The sequence below is a fragment of the Dermacentor albipictus genome, chromosome 10 (genome assembly GCF_038994185.2).
Source record: "Dermacentor albipictus isolate Rhodes 1998 colony chromosome 10, USDA_Dalb.pri_finalv2, whole genome shotgun sequence".
Classification (NCBI taxonomy): Eukaryota; Metazoa; Arthropoda; class Arachnida; order Ixodida; family Ixodidae; genus Dermacentor; species Dermacentor albipictus.
This window is the reverse complement of record NC_091830.1, coordinates 70,504,707-70,516,986: the sequence shown is the minus strand read 5'-3', so window position 1 is coordinate 70,516,986 and position 12,280 is coordinate 70,504,707. Positions and strand designations below refer to the sequence as shown.

At 46.5% G+C, this 12,280-nt stretch overlaps 1 protein-coding gene across 1 annotated transcript in view; it reads left to right on the top strand.

Annotated features, from left to right (window-relative positions):
* The window catches only part of LOC135898408 (uncharacterized), a 65,397-nt gene that overhangs the window by 26,545 nt on the left and 26,572 nt on the right, over positions 1 to 12,280 (top strand). Inside the window, exon 8 of the mRNA XM_065427329.1 lies at positions 4,404 to 4,513. Within this exon, the coding sequence (XP_065283401.1) occupies positions 4,404 to 4,513 (110 nt within the window). The remainder of the gene's footprint in view (positions 1 to 4,403; positions 4,514 to 12,280) is intronic.

Sequence of the window (12,280 nt, the reverse complement as noted above, 5' to 3'; positions counted from 1 at the left end):
CCTTTGTTTTTTAGTCTCGACACAAGGTAATCCCGAGGAGCACTCTGAAAGGAGGTTCACAAAATAGGAAAGAAACTTCAAGCCAAATATTTTAAATTTGTGAAGTATCCTGCAATATGCTTAAATTTCAGAGGCCCTATCGTTAGTTCGATGAAAGAGAACAATGCACATGAAGTGAAGTGCTGTTCACGGGTAAAGTACATACAGTTCATCCTGTGGAAAAGCACTGACCTGTTCCCTAATAAACATCGTAGCGCTGAACTTTTGGTTAAGCTACATTGTAGCGTTACCTTACTTCCCATTGATACAGTGATAATTGAGTTAAACTAATTTCTAATCAGACGAACAATATTAAATGTTCCCTTTAGGAAAATTAAGTTTATAATTATGTATGGACTTCTGGGCGTAGTTCATTTATCATTATTCCTCAAGCTCAATGAGACATGTTAGAAGTTAAACGAATAATTCGTTAATTTTGGTATTATGAATGCGAAAAAAGAAACAGACACGTCAGCGTCACTAAAGCGACAATTTCGCGTAAGGAAGAAACAGAAGTTCAAACACTTTTATTAAAACAACTTCTCTCGTTAGAAATAACGAGCACATCCCTCATGTGTGTCTGCCGGAAACCAACAAGTTGTCATGATGCTCCCTGGCTAATATCAACAAGAACAGTCGTACAATCGCCAGAAAGGCGAAAGTTCGATTGCGATTTAAAATTAGCAGACAGCCGTACGAAGTAAAGATAGCACTTTTATCGGTCGTATGAATTTGCAAACATTCACTTGCTAGCTAAATTAACAAACATGCTGTCAGCGTGCACCGCTAACATTAACACGTCACACTCGATGACAGAGGGCAGTGGTTGTCGAAGCGCTGGCGTTAAATACCCGCGGCAGCAGCAGCGAGCGAACTGACGAGCAGCGTATTGCTTCAACAGCAACTTGGCACCTCGGACGCGCAGCACCCAGCAACAACGTAATGGAGGCACGCAGTACCAACGGAGTGTTAACCGGGCCCGGTAGGGTATGGACAGCTGGGCTAGTTGGTTATGATTAGCATTATGAAACATAGTTCCAGCGCACATTTGGCCACGGACGAGGAGAAAAAGACAACATGAACGCCGGTGTTCGTTCGTGTTGTCTTTCTCTCCTCGTCCGTGTCCAAATGCGCGCTGGAACTATGTTTCCCGGTAGGGTACTACAAATGCAAAGACTATTAACTTCGTTAACGCCAAGAATTTGGAAGCAAATGCTACTCCCGAGCAATTAACAGACTTAGATGGGCTAATTGGTTGCTGGCTTGCTGGAACAGGGTTATAACGGCGTGTTTCGAGGACAGGACACGGACAGAATGCACGCAGCGCGGACGCCGAACTTCAACTCGATTTGAAGTTTGGCGAAGATTTGAAGAGTTGAAGTTCGGCGACTGTCCTGTGTGCATTCTTTCTGTGTCCTGTCTTCAAAACGCGCCGTTATAACCTTGTTTCATCAAGCTAATCTGATAGCAAACTTCAACTCAAAGCGTACTGAATCACCTGCAGCTGTTCGATGGATGCAGACGACACAATGCTAGGTCACAGGCTGCTGCGGCAACAACGCAACTCTCTTGACGCCACCCCGCGCACGCTCCGTCGCACTTTTTTTATTTATTTATAATATCCTCAAGGTACGGTTGTACATTGCAGAGGGGAGGGGCAAAGTAAATACAGAGGCAAATCACAAAATAAGGAAGGAAGGCAAACAACATGGCAAAAAACATCGTATACAAAATAAGAATGGTAAATAGAAACTTGTAAGCGTGGCAAAAATACATGGCGTAACAAAAAAAAAGAAAGGAAAGAACATACGATATAGAAATACGAGCCATAATGTAAAATAATTGCATAAAAAGCAGTTACTATACAGAACAAGTAAACGCAACATTAATTTAAAACATGAAACTTTGAAGTGTGCTTTTAAAGTTATTGGTGTCAATTATGCTTGAAAGTAATGCGGGTAAGTTATTCCAATATTTGCTCGTGTGGGGAAGAAATGAATATGAAAAGCCGAGGGGTTGCAGCGCGGAATGTTTACCTTTTGGCGGTGGTCTATGCGAGATGAAATGTATGGTGGAGGTTGAACAAAGATAGAACGTAATTATGTGTTGTGGTAGTTGAGCGGAGAACCGATGCTGCGTAAATATTTTTGCATCTGCTTCGCTTTCAGCTAATCCAAGCCTTGTCTCGTTGCTGGTGGCGCCAAATAACACAGTTCTCGTCCGGTTTTCAACAGCCAATTCCTCACAACATGCGCATGTTGTCATCCGGTTCTTCCTCAGTCCTGCCTACGACGGACCCTTCCGAGAGATTGAGCGCGATATGAAGACATTAGCATTACGCGTCAGCGGCCAAAACGGTTTAGTCACTGCTTAGAGACAGAAACCGGCTTATAGTTGTTCGGAACAGGCCACTGTCAATTTGCGCAGTTCATCACCTATACCGACCTCTGGAGCATGATCTCCAGTCCCCAAGTATGTCACTAGGCTTGCACAGCAACACATACTACAAGGGGGAGGGAAGAATCTTATCGCGACCAACCAGTTGAAGAAGATAGGAAGCTTGCGAAGCACCTTTTCGGCTCACCGAAATTGAGGCCCTAAGGTACGAGCCCAGACACATGAAATCATGATTGCGACTTCAGTGGAAACATTCGTGACAATGCGCCCTCCCTATTGTCTGCACGTTACCAATTCAGTATGCAACAGAGAGCGAGAAGACAATGAACCACCGCATCTATAGTGGCTTAGAATACTACTCTAACGCAGTTTTGCGGTGTGGCTAGACACAACCGCGAGTCATCACGTGATTCGGTGCTTTTCTCCATGACTGCCACGTTGTAGTCGTATAAGTAGCGCTGAAATATTTTATGCGGCACTCTCCGTTCGGCATGTTTTCCGTGGTGCCAAGGTTAACGCCTAACGTACCATCAGGTATCCATGTGTGCGCTTTATACTGCTAAGGAAAACAAGAAATGACACGACCTTGCGGACAGCATTGCTCGCTCTTTCTCGACACTCGTAACTCCTTCTCTTTCCATTCCCTCGGAGCTGCGCTCTGTGCTGATTGGCCGAAAATGCATACTCCGGCGTGACATACGTGCCCTGATTTCCCCGCGCGTCTGCGTCCTTTACCCCCATCTTTCTGGGCTGGACGTAGTCTCTCTCTGGACTTAGAAATGGGGCGGTCCTTACGCAAGCCATCTCTTGAGCTTGGGGTGAAGCATACGAAAACATCGGCCAGTGTCCGAACTGCTGCGCTCCTGCGTTCCCAGCGGATGCCCAGCATATACTTTGGATGTTCCCTCGGACAAAGAGCATTCACGAAAGTGTACGTAGAGGTGTGAAATGGAACAGTGGTCAAGCTAAAGAATATGAATGGTGGATTATAGACAATCGCTTTTACAGGTCACTGTTGCGGCATCTCTGTAAAACGGGCCTGCATGCTTATATTTAGTTTCATATTGACGTTATGCCGAGTGGAAACCCGAGTGAATTAAAAAGAACTGCAGGCTTAGAATACAGGCACTTAGGAATTTTACCCAACTTCCTGCACCTGTGACTTTAATTTGGTGCTGTGGCTTAGGCGTTGTACCTGTCATGGGCAATACTTCTAAATGCTACGTTCCCTTGAACCTTGAACTTGCCTAACGAAACCACAGATATTCATCTACACCTCTCGAGAGCAAGTTTTAAATGGTAATAAAACACATATTAAACTCCTGCTCGTTCATCTTACGGGATTATCATTGTTTTGTATTCACGTGGGATAATTGTAGACGCGTAATCACACTGCTGTAATTCGAGATTGTTTTGTAGAAACAAGCATAGTTAGTTCACTAAATAGTCGAGGAATTAAAAAAGAATTGCAAATTTGTTTGTGCTTTCGGGTGTAAACATTAACAACACGAATCCTAATATGCTTCAGCAGAAACCGCCACAGTGCATGGACTATATATAGCTGTCACAAAAATTTAAATGTTCACTTTAACGTATCAACACGGGGATCAGAGGGGAACCTTTTAATCATTTGAGATCAGGTGGAATTACTCAGTGGAAGGAATCCTTCTGGGCTGGTGCTTCTGAGCCCTTCTGTTTATAATAAAGTTTATTGGGGTTTTATTAGACATGTACTAATCGGTGCAATTCAGCATGCAATTAAAGATAAAAAAGTTGTCCATGGTTAAGAGCGTTCACATGCAAAACAAACTACGTATTTGTTGCTAGAACCACTCATACTTCTATAAATCCTTCAATTCCTCCCACATGTACATTTACCTTTAGGAAAGGACCTTCTTGTTTCACTAAACAGCTATATACCTCAATTCCGGTGCACAACCTCGATGCCTATGCCTTTCCTTGAACAGATGCCACGAACTTCATGAGCATGGTTGGCCTGCTGAAGGGGGGAACCATAAATCTGTCCGGTTCCGGCGTCAGTAAAAATGTATCTCTACCAACCGCAGTCATTGGTCAGGTAAGTGAATTAAAATGTCATCATTATACTCATCATCATCAGCCTGGTTACGCCCACTGCAGGGAAAATGCCTCTCCTATACTTCTCCAACTGCCCCAGTCATGTACTAATTGTGGCCATGTTGTCCCTGCAAACTTCCTAATGTCATCTGCCCACCTAACGTTCTGCCACCCCCTGCTACGCTTCCCTTCCCTTGGAATGCCGTCCGTAATCCTTAATGACCATCGGTTATCTTCCCTCCTCATTACATCTCCTGCTCATGCCCATTTCTTTTTCTTGATTTCAACTAAGATGTCATTACCGCGCGTTTGTTTCCTCACCTAATCTGCTCTTTTCTTATCCCTTAACGTTACACCTATCGTTGTTCTTTCCGTAGCTTGCTGCGTCGTCCTGAATTTAAGTAGAACCCTTCTCGTAAGCCTCCAGGTTTCTTCCCCGTACATGAGTCCTCGGAAGACACAGCTGTTATATACTTTTCTCTTGAGGGATAATGGCAACCTGCTGTTCATGATCTGAGAATGCCTGCCAAACGCACCCCAGGCCATTCTTATTCTTCTGATTATTTCAGTCTCATGATCAGGATCCGCAGTCACTGCCTGTCCTAAGCAGATGTATTCCCTTACCAGTTCCAGTGCCTCGCTACCTATCATAAGCTGCTGTTCCCTTCCGAGACTGTTAAACATTACTTTAGTTTCCTGCAGATTAATTTTTAGTCCCACCCTTCTGCTTTGCCTCTCCAGGTCAGTGAGCATGCATTGCAATTGGTCCCCTGAGTTACTAAGCTAGGCAATATCATCAGCGAAGCACAAGTTACTAAGGTATTATCCATTTACTTTTATCCCCAATTCTTCCCAATCCAGGCCTCTGAATACCTCCTGTAAACACGCTGTGAATAGCATTGGAGGCATAATACATCCCTGCCTGACGCCTTTCTTTCTTGGGATTTTGTTGCTTTCTTTATGGAGGACTACGGTGGCTATGGAGCCGCTACAGATATCTTTCAGTATTTTTACATACGGCTCGTCTACACCTTGATTCCGCAATGCCTCCATGACTGCTGAGGTTTCGACTGAAACAAACGCTTTCTCGTAATCAATGACAGCTATATATAAGGGTTGGTTATATTGCGCACATTTTTCTATGACCTTTGGTTGACAGAAGTCTAAGGTGTTTCTGATTAGGTTTGCAATTACCTTAGTAAATACTTTGTAGGCAACGGACAGTAAGCTGATCGGTCTATAATTGTTCAAATCTTTGGCGTCCCCTTTCTTATGGACTAGTATTAGGTTAGCGTTCTTCCAAGATTCCGGTATGCTCGAGGTCATGAGGCATAGTGTATACAGGGTGGCCAGTTTTTCTAGAACAATCTGCCCACCGTCCTTCAACAAATCTGCTGTTACCTGATCCTCCCCAGCTGCCTTCTCCTTTTGCATAGCTCCCAAGGCCTTCTTTACTTCTTCCGACGTTACTCGTGGGATTTCAATTTCCTTTAAGACTATTCTCTCTTCCATCACCATCGTGGGTGCCACTGGTACTGTATAAATCTCTATATAACTCCTCAGCAACTTGAACTATCTCATCCATATTAGTAATGATATTGCCCGTTTTGTCTCCTAATGCATACATCTGATTCTTACCAATTCCTAGTTTCTCCTTCACTGCTTTTAGGCTTCTTTTTTTCCTGAAAGCATGTTCAATTCTTTCCATATTTTACTTCCTCATGTCAGCTTTCTTACACTTGTTGATTAACTTGGAAAGTTCTGCCAGTTCTATTCTAGCTGTAGGATTAGAGGCTTTCATACATTGGCGTTCCTTGATCAGATCTTTCGTCTCCTGCGATAGCTTAGTGGTATCCTGTCTAACGGTATTACCACCGACTTCTATTGCACACTCCTTAATGATGCCCATAAGATTGTCGTGCATTGCTTCAACACTAAGGTCCTTTTCCTGAGTTAAAGCGGAACACCGGTGCTGTAGCTTGATCCGGAATTCCTCTATTTGACCTCTTACCGCTAACTGATTGATCGGCTTCTTATGTACCAGTTTCTTCCGTTCTCTCCTCAAGTCTAGGCTAATTCGAGTTCGTACCATCCTATGGACTCTGCAGCGCACCTTGCCGAGCACGTCCACATCTTGTATGATGCCAGTGTTAGCGCAGAGTATAAAGTCATTTCAAGTCTCGCCATTCGGGCTTTTCCACGTCCAGTTTCGGCTCTCCCGCTTCCGGAAGAAGGTATTCATTATCCGCATATTCGCATATTTTTTTCCCGCAATTACAATGTACTAAGACAGTAATAAAGTTGGCTAGGTACACGAAAAGAGCACGAAAACTTTTCTGATGTAGCCAAATGAAATGGTTACCTGCAGGTCATTAGCATTAAGCAAATAAACTGATACCCATATGGAGATAGAGTGAGTGATTGTTATAACAAGAACAGACAAGGGAACCTATAAAATATCTGTGTTGACAACTTGTCTTCCGCGGTTAAGGCATTGGCAATTTTCTCACGATTCCATACAACAATAAAACATGGCAACATCTGAGCGTAACCAAACAGATTTAACTGTTGCGAGCGTCACTCTAACTAGGTATAATTTTGATTGCCATTGTATGGCACTCCACCAGACTATCTGCCGCATCGTTGGCGCTGGCGTTTGCGTCGACATCATTGTGACGTTCCCTGTAAAGTCCAAGTGCGATGAGATAGGGGCTGCACGCCGTATGCTGTAGGTGTGAGGGGAGGCATGTGAGAGTGAATCTAGAACGATGGTGGCTTACGACACAAAGCTTTGTTGACCCATGGACAGGGGCCTCATGCGCATCAATTGTAACCAGCGCGGCAACAGAGGCAGCTGAAGCAAGCAATGAACATGTCACCACTTCAGTCATAGTGGCGCCCATGGAATCCCTTTGAAAAGAGTCCGTATAATAGCTTGCGTTAAAATATCCCCAGTTGGCATGCAGGCATGCACGCGTCCTTATATCACCTCCTGAACTAATATTGTCCTCTCACTGACTCCATTTTTTTATAATAAGTAAGAATTCTGTTAATTCAACTAACCGTTGATTAGCAGCTCTAGACTCTGTCCAACTCAACCTCTTCCACGCAATCCAGCCGGAGGACTTTTTGCATGTTGGTTTTTTGCGATGAGTACCCATCAGTCTGCCAGGCTGGGAATGTAATCGTTTTGCCCTCATCTGGAGTCACTGGGAATTCTGTGTCTTGACGCGCAGAGCATCTGATTTCTAACAGTCGAACCAGTTCGTGTTCCTCGGTAGGTGGCACTGGATAAATTTTGTTTTTAATGAACCTCTATTAAGTCAACTTGGGGTAACTGGGTACGTGCCACCCTCAGAAAAACTTTTGCTGCGCCAACTTTGGTCACTGATTATTTGCCATTGAACACGTGCCAATATTTAATAAGAACCACCTGTGTGCTCAAAGCCTCAGCATTTCGACCGAGAAGTGCGCCTTAGTCGCTTTCACCCACAAGCCCATGACCTGGTAGCCAATTTCTGTTGACCACCAACCAATTGCCTGCGCAAAAACTCACCGATTCCTAGGCGTTATTATCGACAGAGACCTTCCATGGAGCCCCACATCTCACACTTGAAGAAGCGGCTTCCTTCTATCTCCATATACTAAGGTTTCTTGCCGGTAAAACGTGGGGCACATCCATGGCATGTATGCTTCAAATGTACAGCGCGCTCTTCCTAGGATACTTGTGATATAGCACACCAGTGCTGTCCAACGCTAACAAAACTAACATCCATGTCCTACAGAGCATTCAAGGCCAAGCCCTTCGAACATATCTGGGGCTACCTCGAAATGCTTCAACCATGGCGAAAATTGCCACCGCGAGAGACCACCCAATAATGACTTATAGAGCTATCGACACACTCCGGGCGCATGTTCGCCATATATCCAGAGTTCCTGACCACCATCTCGCTCGCTTGCCTGAGAAAAGACCCAAGGCAGCGTTCTCCAGATCAATTGCGGCAAACCGGCACTCTTCGTTTTTGAGACACTCACTCGCAACAAGAACGCCATCCCCTATGTGGTGCTTGAAAAAGCCTCCTGTGTACCTTCGTGTTACAGGAATAGTGAAGAAAGTTAGCCTGATCACCGCGGCTCTCAAGCAGATCACATTGTAATTTTTGCATTGTTCATATGTTATCCGAATCCATGCTTACACGGATGGTTCTGTCTCGGAAAATTCTACGGGTGCCATTGTTCTACCATCTCAATCGGTCGTCATCAAGTTTAAGACTTCACATGTAACGACATCTACAGGTTCCGAACTGGCCACTCTTCGCGCTGCTGTTGAATACATTGAAAAAGAACCGCCCAGCCAATCGGCAATATTTTGCGATTGGAAAGCAGCTCTCCAGAGCTTGCGAAGTTTACGATGTGGCAATTATGAACAGCTGGTGTCACAAATCAACGAAACCTGCCATTGCGCTTCTGAACGAGGACATATCATATTTCAGTAGCTGCCGGGACATTGTGGCGTCGTTGGTAATCACCTCGTCGATGGCGCTGCCCGACGTGCCCAGGCTGGCGCACCGACACTCCTTATACCTTTATCGAGAGTCAGCGCTGCAAGAAAACTTCGCACTCTCGCTCGTACCCCCACGTTAAGTTACTGGCATGCACCACAGAACTCTAAGTGTCATTTATACAGCCTCGACCCATCACTGAAACGTAAATTACCAGCGAACCTTTCACGACGTGACGCAACACTGCTGTGTCGGCTGTGGGCCGTACAACGCGTGGCCGTACAACGCGTGGCCGTACAAATATGGTCGGAACTTGGTGACAGCCCAAACTAAAACCAAGCACTCTCGATTGGTGATGGAGTAATCTCAGCAGGTGACAGCAGGCAGCTGGCGTAATTTAACACGCGCTGGGTACCGTTGTGCTGTTGGTCGAGAACAGTGCCGATGCCGTGGCCGCTTTCGTCAGTGTGGACTTCGGTCGGTGCAAATGGATCAAAGTGGACAAGTATGGGAGGGGTAGTCAGAAACCCGATGAGAGCGCTGAATGCGTGATCTTGGTCAGGGCCACGTGAGAATGGCGTGTTCTTCTTTAGACGATCAGTCAAAGGCCGGGGAACGTCGACAAAGGTTTTGACGAAATGGTGAAAGTAAGAACACAGGAAGATGAAGCAGCCAAGTCAGAAGCAGAACGTGGGACAGAGAAACTGCGTACGGCGCGAACGTTTCCCGGATCTGCTTGGACACCGGATGCGTCAACGAGGTGTCCCAACACGGTAATGTGACGGTGCCCGAATTGACAACTCGTGGAGTTCATTTGGAGGCCGGCTTTTCGGAAGACCGCGAGAATGGCAGCGAGTCGGATAAGGTGGCTGCCGAACGCGGGAGAAAAACAGCAACATCGTCAAGGTAACAGAGACAGGTGGTCCATTTATAGCCTCGCAGAAGAAAGTTCATCCTACATTCATATGTCGCAGGAGTATTGCATAGGCTAAAGGGCTTGACTTTGAACTGATATAAGCCATCCGGCATGATGAAGGCCGTTTTCTCGAGGTCTATTTCATCAACTCAAATCTGCCAGTAGCCGGATCGAAGATCGATGGACGAGAAGTATTTAGCTCCGCGCAAGCAGTCCAATGCGTCATCGATATGTGGTAGTGGGTAGATGTTTTTTCGGGTAATCTTGTTTAAATGGCGATAATAGAGGCAACCACGCCAGTTACCATCTTTCCACAAGGACGACAGGCCAAGACCAAGGGCTGGCTGATGGTTCGATGCCCCCTTTGCAGAGCATTTTGTCCACTTCTTATTGGATGACTCCACGTTAAGCATGCGGTACACGATAGGGACGCCGACGAATAGGATTCTTGTCTCTAGTGTTGATATGGTGGTGTACAACATATGTTTGTCCTAAAGGCTTGTCGCGGAAATCGGAGATGTCTGGGTACGATTTGCGGAGGAGACGTATGTCCTTGGCCTTTGCAGAGGTTAGGTCAGGTCGCCAAGTCATCCGTTAGGGGAGCAGAGCTGTGAGCTGCAATTGGTGCTAAGACACTGCTCTCGGTATTCATACTTTCAATGTCAAATTCTGAAGTGTTAGAGACGGTGGCCAAGAGCATGCCGGCTGGAAGCACTTGATGGCACAGGCTGAAATTCAGAAGCGGAAGAACGACGTTGTTATTAGTAATCGTCACCAGCGTATGCGGAAGAGAAATGTTCCTGTTCAAAAGCACGTCGATGATAGGGCGAAGGACATATTCACCTTCAGGATTCCGTGGCTGTGCGGTCAAAGCGACGTAAGTGACTGCCTCAGGTGACAGACGCACAACTGAAGCGAACACAAGTGTGGTGGAGCGGTGCTCAAAGCATCGGCGACTAAGAGGCAGTTGCAACTGAAGAATGCTGGTTGCGCAGTCGATGAGAGAGGAATGATGGGATAAAACGTCTAATCCAAGAATAATGTCGTGAGGGCAGTTGTCGACCACAGCAAAGAGAACAGAAATCGGGCGGCCGGCTATACATATACGCGCAGTACACATTCTAAGTACAACCAGCACGCAGCCGTCGGCCACACGAAGAATTACGGCAGCTGCTGTGGTGAGGACCTTCTTTAAACGTCTACGCAGCCTTGCACTCAGCGCAAATACGGGGGCACCAGTGTCGACTAGGTATAGGACAGGTACACCGTCTATATTAACGTTAATTACACTTCTCTTTGGTGGCACAGACAGGATTTGCTGCAGTAGTGGGCAATGCAGCACCTCATCCGAAGGCTGCATTTCTTGTTTTTCCTAAAGGGTGAGGCCAAAAACGACAATGGACGAAAGGCGACGGGGCTGCGGTGAACGGGAAGATGGGCGACGCGTTTGCGGTGAACAAGACTGGTGTCCGCGCGGCGATGGTGAGCGGCTGTACTACGTGTTCCTAGCAGAGTTGTCGGCGCTGTTATACTCGGTGGTGGGCGAAGCGTTGCGGGCATTTCCATTAAAATGGCTCAGGTTGGTCGGCGTGCGAGGTGTTCAGGGCCACGAGTTGCGACAGTATCTGGCGACCTGATCAATGCGGCGACAGGTGAAACATATCGGCTGGTCGTCCGCGGTTCTCCACTCAGTCGGGTTGCTATAACGCGGAGAGAAGCGTCGGGGGGGAGCGGAAATAGTAGAAGGGCGTTCCTTGGCTCTGGGGTTGGTGACAGCGCAGACAGAATGTAGGCCAAAGCTTTCAAGTTCCTGTCGAACAATGGCTTGCACGAGGGGGACTGAAAAAGGGGTAGCATCAAGGTTACGCGAACAGAAAGCTGCTGGCGCCATCGGGTCCAGTTTCTATCGAAGGATTCGCACCACGTCCTCTGATGGCGACGCATGCTGCTGTACGGGCTGATCATCACACGTCGACTTTGCGGCAGTATTGGGAAGTCTGGTGAATGTGTGAAGGGCGCGTCGGCTTTTGGCCTGCTCGAATTGTCGGCACCCTTTGCAGATAGCATCAACTGTAGAGCAGCTTTTGCACATGAGCAGATTAAAGGCGTCGTCAGCAATTACCTTGAGTACATGCCCTACCTTCTCAGCTTCTGTCATGTCGTGATCGGCTTTACGACAAAGGGTGAGAGTGTCCTGGCTATACTAATCATAGGACTCTGCGGGGAATTCCTGCTTTGCGGCAACTTTACGGCCGGCTGGTTCACCCAACAACTGTGTTAACTTCTCTTTGCATTGGTCCCATCTGGTCAGCTCCTCTTCATGGTTTTCTAACCACACCTTTGCCGTGCC